The sequence below is a fragment of the Salvelinus sp. IW2-2015 genome, linkage group LG22 (assembly GCF_002910315.2).
Source record: "Salvelinus sp. IW2-2015 linkage group LG22, ASM291031v2, whole genome shotgun sequence".
In the NCBI taxonomy this organism is placed as follows: domain Eukaryota; kingdom Metazoa; phylum Chordata; class Actinopteri; order Salmoniformes; family Salmonidae; genus Salvelinus; species Salvelinus sp. IW2-2015.
The window spans coordinates 26,239,154-26,262,120 of NC_036862.1; the positions used below are offsets into that span (position 1 = coordinate 26,239,154).

The 22,967-nt window shown below is 41.1% G+C and overlaps 1 protein-coding gene across 2 annotated transcripts; it reads right to left on the reverse strand.

Moving 5' to 3' along the window:
* Positions 1-52: 52 nt before the first annotated feature.
* On the reverse strand, positions 53-20,335 carry esamb (endothelial cell adhesion molecule b). Of its 2 annotated transcripts, XM_023966518.2 has the most exons (7): positions 19,998-20,335; positions 17,758-17,903; positions 12,958-13,159; positions 12,448-12,603; positions 4,506-4,628; positions 4,280-4,409; positions 54-4,072 (listed from the first exon to the last, which is right to left on the reverse strand). In XM_023966518.2, the coding sequence occupies exons 1-7, from the start codon at positions 20,041-20,043 to the stop codon at positions 3,220-3,222; spliced, it is 1,656 nt and encodes a 551-aa protein (XP_023822286.1). In that variant the 5' UTR covers positions 20,044-20,335; the 3' UTR covers positions 54-3,219. The 2 variants fall into 2 exon arrangements, with proteins under 2 accessions (XP_023822288.1, XP_023822286.1); XM_023966520.2 differs by lacking the exons at positions 17,758-17,903; positions 19,998-20,335 and adding an exon at positions 16,384-16,486 and having other exon boundaries at positions 53-4,072.
* Positions 20,336-22,967: the final 2,632 nt, after the last annotated feature.

Sequence of the window (22,967 nt, forward strand, 5' to 3'; positions counted from 1 at the left end):
AGCAAGTTTGGTTCTCATGACACAATTCCAGTTTAATCCTAAAACAAATGTATCTAGGCGGGTTGGATGACTGCAAAGTTTAATGTATGGTGTGTGTACTATAATATTTGGTGCTCAAATGTGACTGGATTATCAGTCATTTACACTCAAAATAAAACTGTCTGACAGCACTAGATACGTTTAAATGTTGTGCATTTTCTCAGCTATGGTACTACATTACGATAAACCATGTTTTATTTAAAGTTTTAAAGATCCAATGCAGCCGTTTTCTCAATTTCAAATTATTTCTGGGTAACAATTATATACCTACTGTGATGGAAATTCCTGTTCGATGTGGGAAAAAATTGTTCTTACACTGAACGGCCATGATCATTTTCACAATTTCACAGTATTATTCCAACCTCAGAACACAGGAAAATCACATTTGACTGCACTGGGCCTTTGAGTTAAGGGAAAAATATTTAAAATGCAGGAATCTCAGCCATTGAACAAACATAAATGAATTATACATTCCAACTACCCAATTAAGATTAATATATTCTCTCAGTATACATGAATGTGATAAAACCACAATATTCTGTAATATAAGTCGTTCTTATTAGATAGATATACAAGTATGGGTCAACGCTTTGTCTTTAAACATTTCCAGTATTGAAATTCTATAAAATACCTGGATAGAGCATGTATGGCAGGTTTTACTGGAGTTGTAACAAATCAACATGAACAGTTGGCCTGAGAAGAAGACTGTCAAGGAGGACTAAGGGAGTGTGCTTTACTGTATATCAGGTATTTGCGTGTGTGTGAAGTTAAATGTTTAACCCATCTCTGGGCAGTGATGTGCTTTCAAGTGTCAACATGATGTGAGTTCATGAGCATGTTCTCTCCAGACAACACCTCCCTTATCAATGTCCATGTCAACATGTCATAACTGGCATATAACAAACAATTTTACACAATGTATATAAGTCAAACCTGTCAAATACAGTGCATTTGGAAAGCATTCAGACCTCGTGACTTTTTCCACATTTTGTTATGTTACAGCCTTATTCTAAAATTGATTATATTGTTTTTCCCCCATATCAATCTACACACAATACCCCATAATGACAAAACAAAAACAGATTTTTAGAAATGTTTGCAAATGTATAAACAAATTATGGAAAAATCACATTTACATAAGTATTCAGATGCTTTGTTGAAGCACCTTTGGCAGTGATTACAGCCTAGAGTCTTCTTGGTTATGACGCTACAAGCTTGGCACAATTGTATTTGGGGAGTTTCTCCCATTCTCTGCAGATCCTCTCAAGCTCTGTCAGGTTGGATGGGGAGCATCGCTGCACAGCTATTTTCAGGTCTCCAGAGATGTTAGATTGGGTTCAAGTCTGGGCTCTGGCTGGGCCACTCAAGGACATTCAGAGACTTGTCCCGAAGCCACTCCTGCATTGTCTTGGCTGTGTGCTTAGGGTCGTTGTCCTGTTGAAACGTGAACAATCGCCTCAGTCTGAGGTCCTGAGCGCTCTGGAGGTTTTAATCAAGGATCTATGTACATTGCTCTGTTCATCTTTCCCTCGATCCTGACTAGTCTCCCAGTCCCTGCCACTGAAAAACATCCCCACAGCATGATGCTGCAACGACCATCCTACAACGTAAGGATGGTGCCAGGTTTCCTCCAGACGTGACGCTTGTCATTCAGGCCAAATATTTCAATCTTGGTTTCATCAGAGAATCTTATTTCTAATGGTCTGAGAGTCTTTAGGTACCGTTTGGCAAACTCCAAGTGGGCTGTTGTGCCTTTCACTGAAGAGTGGCTTCTGTCTGGCCACTCTACCATAAAGGCCTGATTGGTGGAGTGCTGCAGAGATGGGAGAACAACCATCTCCACAGAGGAACTCTGAAGCTTTGTCAGGGTGACCATCGGGTTCTTGGACACCTCCCTGACCAAGGCCCTTCTCCCCCTGCTTGCTCATTTTGGCCAGGCGGCCAGCTCTAGGAAAAGTCTTGGTGGTTCCAAACTTCTTCCATTTAAGAATGATGCAGGCCACTGTGTTCTTGGGGACCTTCAATGCTGCAGAAATGTTTTTGTACCTACCCTTCCTCAGATCTGTCTCAACACAATCCTGTCTCGGAGCTCTAAGGACAATTCCTTCGACCTCATGACTTAGTTTTTGCTCTGACATGCACTGTCAACTGTGAGACCTTATAAAGACAGGTGTGTGCCTTTCCAAATCATGTCCAATCAATTGAATTTACCACAGGTGGACTCCAATCAAGTTGTAGAAACATCTTAAGGATGATCAATGGAAACATGATGGAACCTGAGCTCAACTTAGTGTCTCATAGCAAAGGGTCTGAATACATATTTAAATAAGGTATTTATGTTTAGTTTTTTTTATATACATTTGCAAAAATTTCTAGAAATCAGTTTGCTTCGTCATTATGGGTTTTGTGTGTAGGTTGATGAGGATACATTTTCATATAATCCACTTTAGAATAAGGCTGTTACAAAAAAAGTCAAGGGGTCTGAATACTTTCCAAATGCACTGCATACCGATTCAACAACCTCTTCACAAACAACTTGCTACAAAAGTGTTTTAGAGAATAATTAAGCAATAAGCCCCGGGGGGGGGGGGTATATGCGGTATATGGTCAATATCCAAAGACTATCTGTTCTTATGCAAGATGCAAAGTGGAGTGCCTGGATATAGCCCTTAGCCGTGGTATATTGGCCATATACCACAAACCCCCAAGGTGTCTTATTCCTATAATAAATCGGTTACCAACGTAGAGCAGTAAAAAGATATACGGTCTGATATACCACGGCTGTCAGCCAATCAGCATTCAGGGCTCGAACCACCCAGTTTATAAAAGGCCTTAAAGAATATAGAATAGGCCTTGTTTTAACCTTAAAGAATCTGAGCATGGCAAATAAAAGCAAAAACATTTAGCAAAAAAGATTTGAAAACAGCTAAAATAATCAAAACAAATCAATTAAGTCTTTGAACTTGTGCAGACTTGAATACAGGGGATTCCACAAGTGTCTTCTTCAGCATGAGCTATTCTTTCTACTCTGAACATAATTTTGAACGATCACAATAAAAAAGTGTTTTTAATTCCAAGCAAATCCTTCTCTACTCTATGCAATGTTCCTTTGAGGAAGTCTTTATCCATTTGCTTCAGTTTTTTTGTGTTCAGTAGTAAAACGGGAGACCCTCCAGTGGGCTATACCAGTGATCCAGCCTGGCTCTGAGCGGGCACCATGACGGGCACAGCACCCATACGGGCCAGGGTGGCGGAGCTGATGGGCGAGGTGAGAGGGCGTGGTACCTGGGGCTGGGCCCCCTCAGTCTTGTCGGGGTCTGTGACCTTGTGGCCAGGTGGGGAATGGGATCCAGGTGGGGAATGAAGTGGGGCACCGTTAGAACTGGGGGATCTGCTGTGTCCATAGTGAGGCATGCTACTGATGCTGGGGGGTCGGCTGTGGTTGGAACTGGGAGGTTGGCTGTGCCTGTGTGGAGAGGGGGCGCCGATATTGTTAGAACTTGGGGGTCGACTGTGCCCCTGGGGGGAGGGGGCACCAATGTTGTTAGAACTATGGGGTCTGCTGTACCCATGTGGAGAGGTGACACCAACATGGTTAAAACTGGGTGGTTGACTGAACCCATGGGGAGGAGTGTCAACAATGATACTAGTGCTGAGGAGCCGGGTGTGGCCAGGGGGTGGAGTCCCACTGATGTGGTTAGAACTGGGGGGTCGACTGTGCCCTTGTGGATAGGTGGCATCAATGTTGTTAGCAACACAGAGGGGTCTGGTGTGCCTGGGTGGAAGTGTGCCACTGATGTACCCTGGGAGGCCCTGCAGGGGGTTGAGCTCTCCAGGCCGAAGGCGGTAGGCGTTGAGCACAGAGCCTGTGTCAGAGGCCGGTGCAGTGGGGTAGGGGAAGTTTTTGAGCTGCTGGGGGTCTCCCGGATGGGGGCTCGTGGCTATGGATGACAGCGTGCCATTTTTGGAGATGATGTCTGAGCCTGTGCCACTCTTTGCCCAGGAAACACGCTTGGGTGCCTGGGCATCCTCCCTGTGATGGATAGACAGACAGCCAATGAGAAAACACCAACCAAGATCATATCACATGCTACACACATCCTCCAACCATCAACCTGCAGAAATGGAATTAGAACACCTGCATTGTCCATGGTAGAGTCCTAGTAGTTGTACATCCCGTGGTGTTTAACAACTGCACCTGATTTTCCGATAACACACACAAACACAGAAAAAATCTCACTTGATATCATTGGCTATCTCCTCCTCTTCGTGGTCTCTCCTCCTCAGCATGAAGATGAGGAAGAGTATGATGGCTACCAGTCCCATGATGGACCCCAGAGTAGCAGCAGCAATCGCTCCAGAATTAGAGGCTGTGGAAGAGGACACACAGAGATGCTTCAAACAGGAAACATTAGCAGTCTGTATGTACTAATATGAGAATGTGTGTGTTAATTTGCTACACGTACAGGTGAAGACCTCCAGGTTGATAGAGCAAGTGTCAGAACCGGCAGTGTTGCTAGCTCGGCACACATATTTCCCTGACATGCTCTTAGTGAGGTTACTCAACCTGAGGGTACCTTGCCTCTCATCTGAAAGAGAAAGACAGTGTTACACAACACACTCTTGCCTCTACAGTACATGAATATGTTGATGATGTACAGTGCACAGAACGTTATACACATTTCAAACACACTCTCAATCTACAGTAATGTAGACAGTTAAACTAGGTAACACAAGGGTAGCTACAATATGTATACAAACATAATTAGACCACACACTCTACCAAGTACAATACTCTCTTGGTTCCGAAGCTATAAGTATTGAGGGGTTTCCTGGTCCTAGGGAGTGACATCCCACTGGGCACAGACGTCAATTCCACATTGGATCAACGTAATTTCACTGAAATGACATGGAAACAATGTTGAGTCAACCAGTATGTGCCCAGTGGGATGGGCTGTTCTTTATACCAGTACAGATCCTCTTTGATGATATCACTCTTTTCTGTCCCGGGGATAAATAATGTGGTTATATGGAGAGACCTCACTAGCAAATGGTTAAACACCAGACAAAGAATCTCCACAATGATGAATCAGAAGAACCTGTGGCTTTTCACAGCTGGACTCAGTTTATATAATCCTAGTTGCTTTKGTCCACTTGTCATAGCTGGCATGGGGATGCTCTATTGTAAATATGTAACACTGGGGATACTAGAGAATAATAAACATATGTGGGGCAGGTCTTATCAAGCAAATCCTCTCAAAATCCGATTGGAAATGTCACAAGAGAATATTTTCATCAGATGTGTTTCCAAATCAAATCAAATTGTATTTGCCACATGCGTCATAAAAAACAGGTGAAGACTAACAGTGAAATGATTACTTATGGGCCCTTTCCAAAAATGCAGATAGAAAAATAGAAAAATAATAGAAAGATAATAACACAAGGAATAAATGCACAACGATAATTACAGCGCCTTACAAAAGTATTCATCCCCCTTGGCTTTTTTCCTATTTTGTTGCATTGCAACCTGTAATTTAAATAGATTTTTATTTGGATTTCATGTAATGGACATACACAAAATAGTCCAAATTGGTGAAGTGAAAAAAATAACTTGTTTAAAAAAATTAGAAACAATAAGCTACAGAAAAGTGGTGGGTGAATATGTATTCACCCCTTTGCTATGAAGCCCCTAAATAAGATCTGGTGCAACCAATACCTTCACAAGTCACATGTTTATTTATATAAAGTTCACCTGTGTGCAATCTAAGTGTCACATGATCTCAGTATATATACACCGGTTCTGAAAAGCCCCAGAGTCTGCAACACCACTAAGCAAGGGGCACCACCAAGCAAGCGGCACCATGAAGACCAAGAAGCTCTCCAAACAGTTCAGGGACAAAGTTGTGGAGAAGTACAGATCAGGGTTGGGTTATAAACAAATATCAGAAACTTTGAACATCCCACGGAGCACAATTAATTCCATTATTAAAAAATGGAAAGAATATGGCACCACAACAAACCTGCCAAGAGAGGGCCGCCCACCAAAACTCACGGACCAGGCAAGGAGGGCATTATTCAGAAAGGCAACAAAGAGACCAAAGATAACACTGAAGGAGCTGCAAAGCTCCACAGCGGAGATTGGAGTATCTGTCCATAGGACCACTTTAAGCCGTACAATCTACAGAGATGGGCTTTACGGAAGAGTGGCCAGAAAAAAGCCATTGCTTAAAGAAAAAAATAGGCCAACACGTTTGGTGTTCGCCAAAAGGCATGTGGGAGACTCCCCAAACATATGGAAGAAGGTACTTTTTCTACTGTATTATTGACTGTATGTTTGTTTTACTCCATGTGTAACTCTGTGTTGTTGTATGTGTCGAACTGCTTTGCTTTATATTGGCCAGGTCGCAATTGTAAATGAGAACTTGTTCTCAACTTGCCTACCTGGTTAAATAAAGGTGAAATAAAAAAAATAAAAAAAAGATGAGACTAAAATTTAGCTTTTTGTCCATCAAGGAAAACGCTATGTCTGGTGCAAACCCAACACCTCTCATCACCCCAAGAACACCCAAGAATAGTTATGCACGCTCAAGTTGTCAGTTTTCTTGTCTTATTTCTTGTTTTGTTTTTTACAATAAATAATATTTTGCATTTTCAAAGTGGTAGGCATGTTGTGTAAATCAAATGATACAAACCCCCCCAAAAAATCTACTTTAATTCCAGGTTGTAAGGCAAGAAAATAGGAAAAATGCCAAGGGGGGTGAATACGTTCGCAAGCCACTTTATATACATGGGGTACCAGTACTGAGTCGATGTGCAGGGAGGGGTATGACGTAATTGAGGTAGATATGTACATATAGGTAGGGGTAAAGTTACTAGGCAACAGGATAGATAATAAGCAGTAGCAGCAGAATATGTGATGAGTCAAAAGAGTTAGTGCAAARGGGGGTCAATGCTATTTGGTTAACTATTTAGCAGTCTTATGGCTTGGGGGTTGAAGCTGTTCAGTGTCCTGTTGGTTCCAGACTTGGTGCATCGGTACCACTTGCTGTGCGGTAGCAGAGAGAACAGTCTATGACTTGAGAAGCTGGAGCCTCCACCCATATATACCAATATAAAGAATCAAGAGGGAAAACAAATGGATATATCTTCATCATATGTCCTGATGCATATCATAAATGGTGTATCAAAGCAACCCAGTAACTCAACCAGCGCCGCTCAAGTAGAGAAGCTAAAGTTCACAATAGGATATCAGTACCTTTACTAATAACCAGACTAGAAAATCCTATAAATAAACTATTGCATACAATGTCCTCTGTCCTAAATTGTCATTGTGACAAACAGCTGTTTGTCCCTTTCCCAAAGTATAGGAGTGAACTGCTGGCTGGGATTCTTGTTTGATAAACTCAGCATGCACCATCTGCTGTTCTCTCTGGGAGGGTGGGGGAAAATCATTACGCACGCAAAGCACACAGACTACACAACGCAACGGTGCTACTACTTCAAACTGCCTTCATTTTGCTGGACCCCAGGAAGAGTAGCTGCTGCCAACCCTTACCCATTTATCCATAATAAACAATACAAATACATACTTTCATTTCAGAGTAAACAAAGCCTCTTGGGGAGATATCATTTGCGTCAATGAGGATTCAACACAACTATACTAAGTACATGGCCTGACAGTGATTTCTGTGCCAGATGGACGTGCCTGTAGGTGTGTTCAATAGGCACCTGCCATTAGTAACTCTGACGAGAGGAACCAGACGGAATTGCTACAGATTAACGACAGATCAGTTCATTCTTAAACTTGGCAGATTCTCAAAATGTCACTGCAATCAAGATCCAAAGACAACCTGTAGGTGATCTGATATCACCAATCTCTATATACCAAGAATGTATTGTACTGATAAAAAATACACTGAAATCAAACTAGGAAATAACTACAGTAATACTGACTACAGTACTAACTACAGTAGCAAGTGACTATCACCAACATTTCTACAGGCAAGATCTAAGAACACTGACAGTATTTGTGCCAACTGTTAATTGTGTACCTTCATGTTTCATACACATTCAGAATGTTAAGGCACAATCTTAGTCTACGTACAAGACAAAAAGGAAACACTTATTCTGGATTCAATCCAAACTCAATGATCTCAGCAAATGCAGCAGAGTGCACCTTGCAATCATAGTTTGATTGAATCATTGAATGTATATCATTCGATGCAATGGACCAATGACAGCCATTGTGGGAAAGTTGAGGCTTTCACTTTATCTATGGCCTTAATATGTAGCCTACCTTTACCTTCACTACTTTACTTTATTGTTGCCTTTACAGTCATTTACCATTTATTTTATATTAGCATATTAATTACTGTGGATTTTCATACTTTTACATTGTTTTATTTGAGCATGTTATGAACAGGTTAACCTACAGTTCAGTGGTTGCTATGTTCTAAAGTAGTTTCATTTTCAGGCCATGGCCAGATGGCTAAGGACCAAAGGGTGGTATCAGTTGATCCATACCAAAGGAAAAATKTTCTATCACGCAAGCCTAACCAGCCTGGTCAAAGACATGTAATCTCAGATCGACTGAGCTCATAAGGGCAATGCAGATGTATACAAGGCAAAGTCATTGGTGAGGATTAACACAGACATGCTTTTGGATGAATAACATATTAAATTCTTCTAAAGGTTCAACTTTACAGCTGTGTCTGTCCAGTGGGGGGCAGTTTTTTTTTTACATGGGGATGGGGGGTTGGGGTGACACCAGCAAAATTATAGAGAGCAATAGTAATGGCATCTTTTCGTAGGCACAAACTCAGTTATGGCTCATTGGCCAAAGCCTATGGGGGGGATGAATGTTTTCTTTTTGAAGGTTTTTGGATAAACGCCGAAAATAAGGTTTGTGGTAAACAAAGGCTTAGGATATCTTATACGGTTTGTTCTATGAGATAATCTTTGTCAGCTAACGCCACATTTGTGAATGTTGTAATCAAAACACAAACTTAAAGGCTTCATAATTTCTAAAAAGTCATGTTAACTGACTGATATTATCTCATAGATCAAAACGTATAAGCCTGTGTTAACCTCAGACCTTATTTTCACCAATTATCCCAAAACTCCATTCTTTCCCAATTAATTTCCCCTATAGGAATGGCTGGACAAACCAGAGGTAACGCACTTCTGTTTTTTAGGACTACAAGCTGGCGAGCTCTAATATTAAATAGGCTGTGGGGCTCTACAGGCTTCTGCATCCTAGAGGGGTTGTGGTGGGTTGGGGGTGTATTTGTGAAACCCTTACCCATGAACCCTAGAACAAGCAAGGGCGAGGGGCAGGCTCTCCATTCTGTGGTCATGCAGGAGAGAAGAGTAACAGAGACAGTGACTGAGAGAAGAAGGGCTGGTACAGAGAGAGCGATTAAGTAGGGAAGAGAGACATCAACCCCTAGCCCTTACAAGGGAGTTGATAGTTGCAAAAGTTTGCAAGAAAAGAGTGATGAGACAGATGTAGGAGAGAAGGAGAGACTGGGAACACAATATAAACCCAGCATCTTAGATTGAAGCAAGAGACACATGCTGATTGATTGAGGGAAGCTCRCTATTTTAACAAACCAAAATAGCTCACACGGTGTATCAGAAATATTGTTGCCATTTTCACGGCGGAACGCAATACCTGGAGGTGACGTAAAAGGGATGGCTTGTGGCAAGGGCTTGACCACTCCATAGCTAATTTTAACATGCTCTATGGTATAAAATGTGGTGGCTTCAAGGCATGCACAGACTTTGACATTGTGTGTTGTCATTAATTCCAATTCAGTGGAAGGGCATGAATGTTCGTCCTAGTCCATTGTGATTTGTGGAGTATAGTTTTTTCAAAACCAACAGTGACCTAATAGGCCCTAATAGGCCCTATTTATTTGCTAAATGTTAGAAATGTATGCAGTCTACATTATAAGTAAGTAATTGGGTTCAATATGGAATTATCTTACACAGCACTTTCGTAAGCGGAAAAGGCCTTATATAGGCTACAGTAGGGTAAATTGCATTGCATCATGTGCGAGCCATGCATGGATATGTCAATTGTTCTATAAGCATGATTACATTTGCAGTTACATTGATATAGCATTACGAAAGAGAATATTTTATATAAGCTTGGTTTTAAATCAAATGAAATTAAACAAGCAGACTATTTGCTTCAATGCTTCTAGGTAGAATCGGGTCACATGGTGTCATAAATCGCATCTCTTGTTCCATGGGCATACAGGCAATTTAGGCTACACAATGTGCCACCACTGACAAAGTTATTACCATAAAACAACAAAGTTGCCAAATTTGTCGAAAAGAATTAGCCTACTGCTGGACCAAAACGATCAAAATTAACACTTGCGTTTGATAATACCAACCCCTTACGATTAGTCGAAAGTAGTGCCCTTTAGAATGCCAGTAGAGCACAGGGGTGGAGGCTCAATGTCACAGAGAGCATATGCCAGGTCAAAGAGAAAAATACAGAGGATCAGAGTGTTTTCAACTCCTAGAGATTATGCAGATTTGTCTGTGTGTGTTTGGCGGTGCATTCAATCCCATAGTCCTGGATATTGTGTCAATCAGGCAGTGAAACAGATAGTGTATTAGATGGGTGATCTATAGAAGAAGCGAGGAGATCAGAGGAGGAGCTATTCCAATACTTGGGTCAATCAGTGTAAGCCTCATTATTGCTCAGAAACAGCTGGTGCTTTCACAATAATTGTTTCCACTGTATTTCTACAACTCTTCACAAAATAATACAATATAACAGGCATATGTGCAATATCGTATCAGATATAAACCTCAATTTTATATTTTTCTCCCTCTGCAAGTCTGACATGAGCATGCAGTGTGTATGTGGTGACGTTTCCCAGTCTATAAAGAGGATTAAGTGATGCATGTTATGGCATTTCAAAGAAAATAAACTCACCGGGGAGAAAAAAAAGAGAATCCGCAATCCCACCGCCAGGCGCCAACACACCACACATTAGTCCTCAACATTTAGCCTGACTCACAGAGTTGTTAACAAGCGAACCCCCTGGCAATACATGCCAGAGGAGAAGGTTAGGAGAGATAACACCATATGGGAGAATGCACCCTGAATGGGTTTTCTGAACACATCTACCAGTAAAAACATGGAAGATCAATATGCTACTATGGCTGTGTTTACACAGGCCGCCCAATTCTGATTCTATTGGCAAAGGAGCTGATCTGATTGGTCAAAAGACCAATTAGTGGAAAAATATCAGTATTATAGGCTGCCTGTGTAAACGCTGTCAGATCAATCTGAATCTCTGAAACTATATATTTGTTATTCATTTGGAATTATCTCCATCTTATGTCAATGTTAATGCATATTTAGAAGCTAGGTATTACTTAAAGAGCGTATCAATTTATCTATTTTAGTTTTCATTTTGACTATCTTAGTGACAGGCAGGTCGGCAGTTAGCCTAGTGGTTAGAGCGTTGGGCCAGTAACGAAAGGTTGCTGGATCAAATCCCGAGCTGACAAGGTAAAAATCTGTCGTTCTGCCCCTGAGCAAGGCAGTTAACCCACTGTTCCCTCGAGCACCGAAGACGTGGATGTTGATTATGGCATCCCCCCGCACCTCTCTGATTCAGAGGGGTTGGGTTAAATGCAGAAGACACATTTCAGTTGAATGCATTCAGATGTACAACTGACTAGGTTTCCTTACTACAATAACCAATATGAAGCTGCTGTGAAGAGGACAGTTTGCATTGGCTAAAATGATATTGCACCCATCCACAGTAGTGGCAGGTGTTTTCAGTGCTGGTTAGTTGTGGCTACTCTGCATCACATGGTTTAGTGCTATACATTGGTGAGTGATCCTTAGCTCATACAGTGTGTACAAAACATTAGGAACACCTGCTCTTTACATGACAGACTGACCAGGTGAAAACTATGATATAGACAATTGAGACATGGATTGGGTGAATGGGCAAGACAAAAGATTGAAGTGCCATTGAGCAGGATATGGTAGTAGGTGTCATTCGCACCGGTTCGAGTGTGTCAAGATCTGCAACGTTGCTGGGTTTTTCATACTCAAAAGTTTCCAATGTGTAATGGTCCACCACCCAAAGCACATCCAGCCAACTTGACACAACTGTGGGAACCATTGGAGTCAACATGGGCCAGCATCCCTGTGGAATGCTTTAAACACCTTGTAGAGTCCATGCCCCAACAAATTGAGGCTGTTCTGAGAGCAAAAGGCAGTGCAATTCAATATTAGAAAGGTGTTTTGTACACTCAATAAGAATTGAATCCATTCTGATTGGGACTACTTAGTATTATGATGAAACGTAACTGAGGCAGAGAGGTAATGGGATTGGCTAACATTATTGGTAAAGATAAGGGAGTACTCACTCTGCATGGGGGAAAAGAATACCTCTGACATGGGGGCATTCTTGGTCCATTTGTAATGAGGGATGGGTTTGCCCGAACTGGACTTACAGCTCAGTGTCACATTGCCATTCAGCACAGATGACCCAGTCATCGTGCACACTGGAGGCGAGGGAGGGACTGAGAGCGAGAGAGAACAGATAGTTAGAAACAACAGAAGAGCTAAGAGAGAAACAAATGAAAGGATTTGGTCTACTACAATTTACCCCCTATTGACCTCCTGAAGTATTGTATTAATCCATTTCAATTGAACAGGGTACTGTATTTCTAAGAATGGTGGCCACACTGCACAAGGTAAAGGAAATTTGCCAACACTCTCTCTCCATCTGTTGAAGCTGTGGGAAAATATTATAGAGACAGCCCAGTGCATATGTACAAACTGTACAGTTTACACTTTTGTGTTTCCATCTGAGGCCTGGCCCAAAAAACATTTTTGGAAAGTGCCAGAATCTAGGCGTCCGGTCCGGTTGGTACCTTTGACATTAAGGCGCATTTCTCCAGAGAGACCGGCGGCTCCAGGGATGATGACATTGCAGAGGTATCGTCCTGAGTCTGACTCCTGGGTGTTGTTGATGTAGATGGAGAGATTGGACGAGGGCATGGACAGGCTGAACCCAACACGCTTCCTGAACTCAGGACTACCTATCCCTGGCTCACCATTACTGTAGGAGATGACCTGCACAGACAGACAGACAGACATGGGAAATAGTTTACAATAGGGAATGCAATGGTAGATCGTGTTCCCTATTGCAATTCAGGAACCAAATGTACTGTCAGCAATTATTTTACACGAATGACTACTCCATTCCATAGAAGCCTTCTAGTAGTGCCAGCATATTGTATCTAAACCCTACATATTGTTAGCCTTTTTCGAGCCAGCATTTGTGTTGCTTGTCGAGGAGAGAGACTAGCATTTTTGCAACACGAGAGAGTTTGTTGTAATGAAAACCAATGCAAGTAACTACAGAAATACCAGTTCTCTAAATATACAATACTGATATATTGAGCTGAAATACAATTTTTTTGGTGCCATCTATAGCCACACAATTTTACCGTATAACAAAAGTCAATGTCCTTCAGATAATCCTGATATGTATGTGCAGATGGGAGTTAGAATTTTTAGACTGTTAGAGATAAGCTCACAGGCCATGGCCAGTGAAACTACTGAGATTATCGTAATCACTGAAGAAGCCACGCACACACACACACATCCAGAGGTTTTCTAAACATACAGGAGATACATGCAACACAACCACACCGTTAGTGACATATGGTTACAAAGTTAGTAGAATCTTAATGAAAATTATTCACAGCTGTAATGGATGCCAAAGGAGCTTCCACCAAGTATTAATTTAGGGGGGTGGAGACTTATCCAATTATGATACTTCAGTTCTTTTTTTTCTTAATTTGGAAAATGTACTATAACTTTCTTTCACTTTGAAAATGTGGAGGTTGTCTGGATGTATAGGAAAGAAATCTAATTGAATCCCTTTTTAGATTTAATTCTAAGGAAGCAAAATGTGAAAAAAAGTTCAAGGGGGTGTAGAATTTCTATAGGCACTGTACATGCCATTAAAATTAAGATTACTTTATTGTCCTCCAAAAGACAGACATACCGGTTTTTGAGAAGTGCAGGGGGCTGCCACACTGGGCACCTGTTGTTGTAGGGGGTTAAATGCTTTGCTCAGGGCACAATGGCAGGCAATGGCATCCAGGATTTGATACCAGCAACCCTCTAGTTGCCAGCTCACTTCCCACCATCTTTTTCCAGTTGGACACGGGATTCGAACTTGCATTCCGCGGGTTGCTGGCTCGCCCCTCTAACCACTAGGCTACCTGCCGCATGGCTGAAATACCTGTGAGATGTGGCCAGATCTGGGATTACTAGAAGGAGATTGGATTACTGAGAATGGGAGGTTGGTCCGGTACTTCGGAGAACAAAGTAAAACTGTCTGAAACCTGAGCAGAGCCGCTCCCAGCCCTGAAATAATCAAACGGCTTCTTCAACAGTTTATCAACAGCTTCTTCAACACAAGTCTGTTCCTTCAGACCGCACACCAACTAATCACCAACTAGGGAGACATAACACTTCAGGGAAAAGTTCATGAGAAAACATCCAGCAACAGTGGTTTCTGTGGAAACTAGAGGTCGACCGATTATGATTTTTCAATGCCGATACCGATGTATATACAGTTGAAGTCGGTAGTTTACATACACCTTAGCCAAATACATTTAAACTCAGTTTTTCACAATTCCTGACATTTAATCCTAGTAAAAATTCCCTGTTTTAGGTTAGGTAGGATCACCACTTTATTTTAAGAATGTGAAATGTCAGAATAATAGTAGAGAAAATTATTTATTTAAGCTTTTATTTCTTTCATCACATTCCCAGTAGTATTTTGTAGCATTGCCTTTAAATTGTTTAACTTGGGTCAAACGTTTCAGAAAGCCTTCCACCAGTTTCCCAAAATAAGTTGGGTGAATTTTGGCCCATTCCTCCTGACAGAGCTGATGTAACTGAGTCAGGTATGTAGGCCTCCTTGCTCGCACACGCTTTTTCAGTTCTGCCCACAGATTTTCTATAGGATTGAGGTCAGGGCTTTGTGATGGCCACTCCAATACCTTGACNACACACACACACACACACACACACACACGTTTTCTAAACATACAGGACATACATGCAACACAGCCACATTGTTAGTGCCATATTGTTACCACATATTTTGTCTGTATCTATAAAAGTAAAGAGCCATCAGGCTTGATGTTGAGAATAATCCTAATATAGTCTCACACAACTACATGTGTAGGCCGTCATTGTAAACAATAATTTGTTCTTAACTGACTTGCCTACTTAAATAATGGTTACATTTTTTWTATTTTTTATAAATAAGCTAAACTCTAAAAGGTGGAGGTAAACTAACCTCATCCCCAGGCTCAAATTTCTGGCACATAGAGCCTGGTAACACTGTGCCACAAAGTGGGACTTGAAAGAGGTGTGGTTATTTAAATTGAGGCGGGAGTGGTGTGTGTGTGTGGGAGTGCTACAGCTGTGATCTATCACACTGGCCATGTTATCTTTGGGAAGACCAATTGATTCTGAGTTTGGGCATATAAAGTTTATATGCGAAAACTATTTCTAAGATGCGTATTTTCAGATTTTCCCATTTCTAAGATGCGTACGCACTTTGAATTCCCCAATGTAGGGGGAAGGTTCTAAGGGTTATGCTAGATTGGGATGCACTGAGGTGCTGTGAAACCAGACGGCTCGACAGAGAGAGCCGGCTGGTGGACGTGATTAGAGGCAAACCAACCAACTTTGAACTATTAATCTTCTTTATCATATATTTTTTCATTTTGTGTAAAAACTCAATAAATATTTAAGCACAAAAAAAGATCTGACAGCTTTCAACTATGTAGTCTCCAATCAGTGCATTGTTCCATGTTGAGCTGTTCAGCTTTACATATTCTAGTGTGTGAAGAAGCTCCTTTTGTTGTCTGTAATGTGTATAAAAAAAGTTGCTCTATGTACATACAGTACCTGTAGAAAGTCTACACCCCTTAAGCTTTTTTACATTTTGTTGTTTTAAAATTAAATCTAAAGAGATTAAATAAAWAAAAWTCTACAGATCTACACAACCTACTGCACATTTACATGAAAGAAAGTTATAGAACATTTTCCAAATTAAGAAAATGTTCTATAACTGCAATATCATAATTGAATAAAGTTCATACTTTGTGGAAGCATCTTTGGCAGCCATTACATTTGTAAATCATTTTAATTAAGATTCTACCAACTTTGCACAAATCTTAGGGCAACATATATCCATCATTTYTTTCAAAATTGCTCAGGCTCATTAAATTTGGTTGGAGATCATTGATAGACAGCGATATTCAAACCTTTTTAAGCTGATTTAAGTCAGGACTGAGACTAGACCACCCAGGAACACTCAACATCTCTTGGAAAGCCATTCTGGTGTGTCTTTGGTATAAAAATGTGTGTCGTTGTCTCACTGAAAAACAGAACAGAATGGATGATTTGGAGTGGATTTTTGAACACAGGTTTCTTTCTTTTCACTTTGTCATACAGGCCAGTAATATGGAGTGAATGCAATGTTGTTGATCCCTTTGTATTTTCAAGTAAAGTGGTGGTAGCACCCTGTTATGAGTATGCTTGTCACCGGCAGGGACTGGGGAGTTTTGTTAGGATCAAAAGAAATATGAAAGGAGCAAAGCCCAGGTAAAAAGTTAGTCTTCTGAAGACCCTTGGATAGGTTTATTTTTCTGCGGTACAATTCAATTAATGTTTTTTCAAAAGACACACCAGAATGGCTTTCCAAGAGGTGTTGACTGTTCCTGAGTCTCAGTTCTGACTTAAATCTCCTTTAAAAAAAAATCCGATACAAGGCTTACATATTGCTGTCTATCAATGATCCCCAACTAAATGTACTGAGCCTGAGTAATTTTGACAAAAACTATGGATATATGTTGCCCTAAGAGTGCAAAGCTGGTAGAATCTTAATGAAAATGATTCACAGCTCTAATGGCTGCCAAAGGTGCTTCCACCAAGTTTTAATTCAGGGGGTGGAGACTTATCCAATTATGATATACATCAAAATGTTTTTTTTTAAGTTAAAGGGGGTGTAGACTTTCTATAGGCACTGTACTGTACATGCCATTAAGATTAAGATTATTTTATTGGTCAATTGCACAGAAGATCCAAGCGAAATTTCACTTTTAACCCAACCCCACCAAAAGACACACATATAGGTATTGGAGAGGTGCAGGAGGTTGCCACACAGGGCACCTGTTGTTGTAGGGGGTTAAATGCCTTGCTCAATAGCAGGGAATGGCATCCAGCTCACATCGACAGATTTTTCCAGTCGAACGTGGGATTCGAACTGGCAACCCTCTCTAACCGCTAGGCTACCTGCCGCATGGCTGAACAGCTAAAATGCCTGGCCAGATCTGGGATTACAAGAAGGGAATTGGATTACTGAGAATGGGAGGTTGGTCCGGTACTTCAGAGAATAAACTAAAACTGACTGACACCTGAGCAGAACCGCTCCCAGCCCTGAAATAATCAACCAGCTTCATCAACAGTTCATAAACAGTTTCTTCAACACTAGTCTGTTCCTTCAGACCACACACCAACAAATCACCAACGAGAGGGACATAACATCTCAGGGAAAAGTTCATCAGAAAAGATCCAGCAACAGTGGTTTCTGTGGAAACCATGCATGATGTCTGAGGAAGAGGAGATCCCTTACATACCTGCTTGGAGTCGTTGGCCATGAAGTTCCAGATGACGCTGTTCCTGCCAATATCAGATGTGGGGCTGTACCAGGCCTGTAGGACTACCATCTGACCCTTCACCACCTCTATCTCTCTCCTGGGCATCTCCACCCGCTGGGAGTTACCTTGACACAGCAAACACACAGACACAGTCACTAAAACTCACCTGAAACAGCATCAACACACAGCTGGTTCCAATACACTCCCTACCCCTAATCCTTTAGTGTTGGTATATGTGAAGGATAGGTATAAGTAGGGCTGTTGCGGTGACCGTATTACCGCCACACCGCCGGTCACGAGTCATGGCAATTAGGCGTCTCCAAGCTCTGATGCTGCTGATTAGTAGCCTACCAAACTTGCTAACTGCCTGGTACACAGCACTCTATTGTCCCTCTAATCACTCTGACATCAATGCAAATGTAATCAAAAATCTAATCAAACACTTCATAAGAGCCCATGAAAACATGTTGTGCAACATTTCAATAGGCTATGCAATTGCGTGAGTGATGGCCTCTACTAAAAAGAGGAGGATCCCATCAGCTTTCTATAGGCTAAGCCTACTATATTTATTACTCACCTTTCCTAATATTAAGCACATTGCTAATCTTTACAACAGGAGTATAGCCTTCCTGGCTGGCATGAAAATTAACCACGGATAAGCATCCTCTATTTGTTGCCTCTGATTAATGCCCTCCTTGCCTGGTCCGTGAGTTTTGGTGGGCGGCCCTCTCTTGGCAGGTTTGTTGTGGTGCCATATTCTTTCCATTTTTTAATAATGGATTTAATGGTGGGATGTCTCTGTGGGATGTTCAAAGTTTCTGATATTTGTTATAACCCAAACCTGATCTGTACTTCTCCACAACTTTATCCCGGACCTGTTTGGAGAACTCCTTGGTCTTCGTGGTGCCGCTTGCTTGGTGGTGCCCCTTGCTTAGTGGTGTTGCGCACTCTGGGGCCTTTCAGAACCGGTGTATATATACTGAGATCATGTGACACTTAAATAAAGTCCACCTGTGTGCAATCTAACTAATTATGTGACTTSTGAAGGTAATTGGTTACACCAGATCTTATTTAGGGGCTTCATAGCAAAGGGGATGAATACATATTCACCCACCACTTTTCAGTTTTTTATTTTTTCGAATATTTTGAAACATATTCTTTTTTCATTTCACTTCACCAATTTTGGACTATTTTGTGTATGTCCATTACATGATTTCCAAATAAAAATAAATTTAAATTACAGGTTGTAATGCAACAAAATAGGAAAAACATCAAGAGGGTGAATACTTTTGCAAGGCAGTGTCAATTGAAGGGGAAGACGGAGCACATTAAATATTTAAAAAAATAAGATCAAAAGCAGAATAATTACAGTGCCTTGATTAATAGTGGATAAAAATCTGTCATCCCCCACAGCTGTTTGAGAGGGCTTTTACATAATCTGGGCAACATTCAGTTGGACTCGGCTCCACAGAGGTTCTGACAGACCAAAATGGAGGTCACAGATCTTACAAATCAATAATTTACCCACATTTGGGATGTTGTACTATGTTACCAAAGTTCTGTTTGTTCCTATGTGTAGTCAGACAACCCTGAATTGTTTGCTGTAAACTTGAACTGTAACATAGTTATATTGATGATATAGCCTACAGTACCTCAAGCAAAATGACACTTTTTAGAAAAAATAAAAATAAATACATTCATAAGCTTACCTCAATCAAAAAATACATAAGATAGTCAAACATTTGAGTTGATTGAAATTTCTAAAGAGACATACGCTAATGTCAAGCATTAGAAATGATTGGAATATCTGGATATGCATAAAATAATCTCAAGCATTTAGTTGATTGAACTGTTGGAGAACTGCTCACTAGATCACATTTAACGACCAGCCCATATCTCCTACTAGCAAATATCAAGACTATATGCCAATAAATAACTCATAACTACACTCAGGATAATCATAAAGACATAAGGCAGAGCAATAAAACCTAAAGTATCATCCAGCAGCCTACAACCAAAGCATTCAAAAGAGGTAGAGGAAGAGCAGATGATAAAATAAAAGTGGAGAGGAGAAGTAGAGGAGCATGGCGAGTTGGAAGGAGAAAGATTGGATGATGAGAATTGAATGAATGGAATGAGAGTGAAATTAGAGAGATAAGAGAAGGAGAAAAAGAGGAGTTAGATTGAACTAGACTATGGTGGTGGGCAGGCTCACTCACAGGGTGCTGGCCAGTCCCCTGAGACGGTCAGCTGAAGATGGATCATCTGATCCGAGCAATCTGAGTCCTCCCGATCTGCCAGCTTGGAGCTAGGTTCCACACACACACAGAATAACCCCCTCCACACACAGACAGACAACCCCCTCAGCGTGACGTGATGAGGGTCTCAAATCCCTAGTCCACAAAAACAATAACCCTATAAGAGGAGGGTCTTAACCCCCAGTCCCAATAAAAACAAACACACATTCAGCAAGACGGTCAAGTCCGTACACACACATACATCTAGCTAGGCCAGGGGCTGCTCAACAGCTGCAGTGTGACTGCACCCCGGTTACTTTCTTTCTGGAATTAAAGTGAATTCAGCTGGGCAAGTTAGAGAGAGAGCGAGAGAGTGACAGAGAGAGAGAGAGAGAGAGCAAGAGCAAGAGTGATAGAGAGGGAGGCGGAGAGAGAGAGAGCGCAACTGGGCATCAGTCTGACGTAAGTGCTGGCATCTTCTTCTGGGCTTATAGTTGCAGTGACTTATTTCCCCTGGTATCATGTGACCAAAATTGCTATGGTGGCCCTTGTTTAATTTATGCCGTGAAGCACCTATTGACTAATCCCTAAACAATCCCTGGCTCAATAATTCAAACCTGACTCTGACTCTTGCTTCACCTGACCCAAGTTCAACAGCTCAGCTGGACACAGAGATGAGGTAGGCTAACACATGGTCACTTTGACAACTTGAACTTACAAGTTTATTAGAGACTGTTGTTCCACAGAAATTCCCAAGGCAAATGAGAACCAATGCGCCAATGGAGAATGCCAACGTCCACTCTTACGCCAATGAAAGTCCCAACTTGCTAAAACAGTCATCGAAGCTGATGCTGTCAGACTGACTGAAGTAAGTGGATGACCCATGAGTTTAATAGCATCATCATTGTATCAGCCATTGTGTTATTCCACAAAATAATAGACCCTGGATTGTTTTTTCTGATTTGGCTTGACTCTAAACCTGTTAGGGATAAAAACAAATATTTCTGCTTGAGATGGGGGCATTATCTTTACTGAGAAATGATGAGTGTGTTCTAAAAGAGCAGTGCTACACTCTTAGATAAAAAGGTACAATCTAGAACCTAAAAGGGTTCTTCGCCTGTCCCAATACACTCTAAGGGTTCAACAAGGGTTCTTCTAAGATCCTCAAAGTTCTTTGCCACTGAAAAATGCACCCAAAAGGTACTTCCAAGAACCCCATAGGAGGTGGGGTTTATCGAGGAACCTCCTTAGGTTCCTGCAAGAACCCCCAAGAACTACCTGCCCAACTGAAAAATTGGGATTTGAATTTGAGAAAACAGCAGGTGCAGGCACTTAACTGAGCGTTTTTAAGATCTCCTCAATTTAAGGTAAGGTTTCTCCCTTGTATATTTCTGCTTTTTGTGACTCCTCTCTTTGGCTGGAAAAAAAGGCTGTGTTTTTCTGTGACTAGTTGCTGACCTAACATAATCGTTTGGTCTGCTTTCGTCGTAAAGCCTTTTTGAAATCGGACACTGTGGTGGGATTAACTACAAGTTTATCTTTAAAATGGTGTAAAATACTTGTATGTTTGAGGAATTTTAATTATGAGATTTCTGTTGTTTGAATTTGGCGCCCTGCACTTCCACTGGCTGTTGTCATATCGATCCCGTTAGCGGGATTTCAGCCGTAAGAAGTTTTTAAAACCTAATATTTTTCGACTTTTCCTCTAGTATTTTACTGGGTGACTCACTTTTTTTCATTTTCTTTTAAGGTATCTTTACTTTTACTCAAGTATGAAAATTGGGTACTTTTCCACCACTGAGAGAAACCATTAATAAAAATGTGATGATAGCCTACATGTGATCTGCATAACATTATGCGACAAACCAATACCAAATGTACATACTTTTGTGCGCCTCCTCATCAGTATACCTGCAGAAATAAGTGGGAAGTTCAGTCATCTGCACCCAATGCAGCTATAGCCGTCAACATATTCTTACCACTTTGTTGATTGACATCCGTTGAATTATGTCCATTTTCTGTTTTAGAAAGAATATTAAAAGGGAGGAAGTTCCAAACAACACAAATATGAAATATGAAAGATAGAGGGTATCATCATAAAACAATATCAATTTAGATCATACAGATAAAATTAATCACTAACCTTTGATGATCTTCATCAGATGACACTCATAGGACTTCATGTTACACAATACATGTATGTTTTGTTCGATAAAGTTCATATTTATATCCAAAAATCTCAGTTTACATTGGCGCCTTATGGTCAGTAATGTTTTGCTTCCAAAACATCCGGTGATTTTGCAGAGAGCCACATCAATTTACAGAAATACTCATCATAAATGTTGATGAAAATACAAGTGTTATACATGGAATTATAGATCCACTTCTCCTTAATGCAACCGCTGTGTCAWTTTTTTTTAAAGAATTACGGAAAAAGCACACCATGCAATAATCTGAGTACGGCGCTCAGACACAAAAACAAGCCATTCAGGTACCTGCCATGTTGTGGAGTCAACAGAAGTCAGAAATAGCATTATAAATATTCACTTACCTTTGATGATCTTCATCAAAATGCACTCCCAGGAGTCCCAGTTCCACAATAAATGTTTGTTTTGTTCGATAAAGTCCATCATTTATGTCCAAATGCCTCCTTTCTGTTCGCGCGTTTAGGTCACAAATCCAAACTCGGGAGGCGCGAGCACTAGGTCCAGACGAAAAGTCAAAAAGTTCCGTTACAGTTCGTAGAAACATGTCAAACGATGTATAGAATCAATCTTTAGGATGTTTTTAACATAAATCTTCAATCATGTTTCAACCGGAGAATTCCTTTGTCTTTAGAAATGAGAAGGAACGCAGCTAGCTCTCACGGGCGCACGCATGATTTAGCTCACGGCACTCTGCCAGACCTCTGGTTGAAACAGCTCTCATTCTCTTCCCCTTCACAGTAGAAGC

Excerpts from the sequence above, each read along its gene's own strand:
- esamb (XM_023966518.2), bottom strand. The coding sequence starts at position 20,043 with ATGATCCATCTTCAGCTGACCGTCTCAGGGGACTGGCCAGCACCCT. Across the intron at positions 4,629-12,447 it reads ATTCTTTTCCCCCATGCAGA|ATGAGAGGCAAGGTACCCTC; the intron begins GTGAGTACTCCC and ends TTTCTCTTTCAG. Across the intron at positions 4,410-4,505 it reads CAACCTGGAGGTCTTCACCT|CCTCTAATTCTGGAGCGATT; the intron begins GTACGTGTAGCA and ends CCTCTTCCACAG.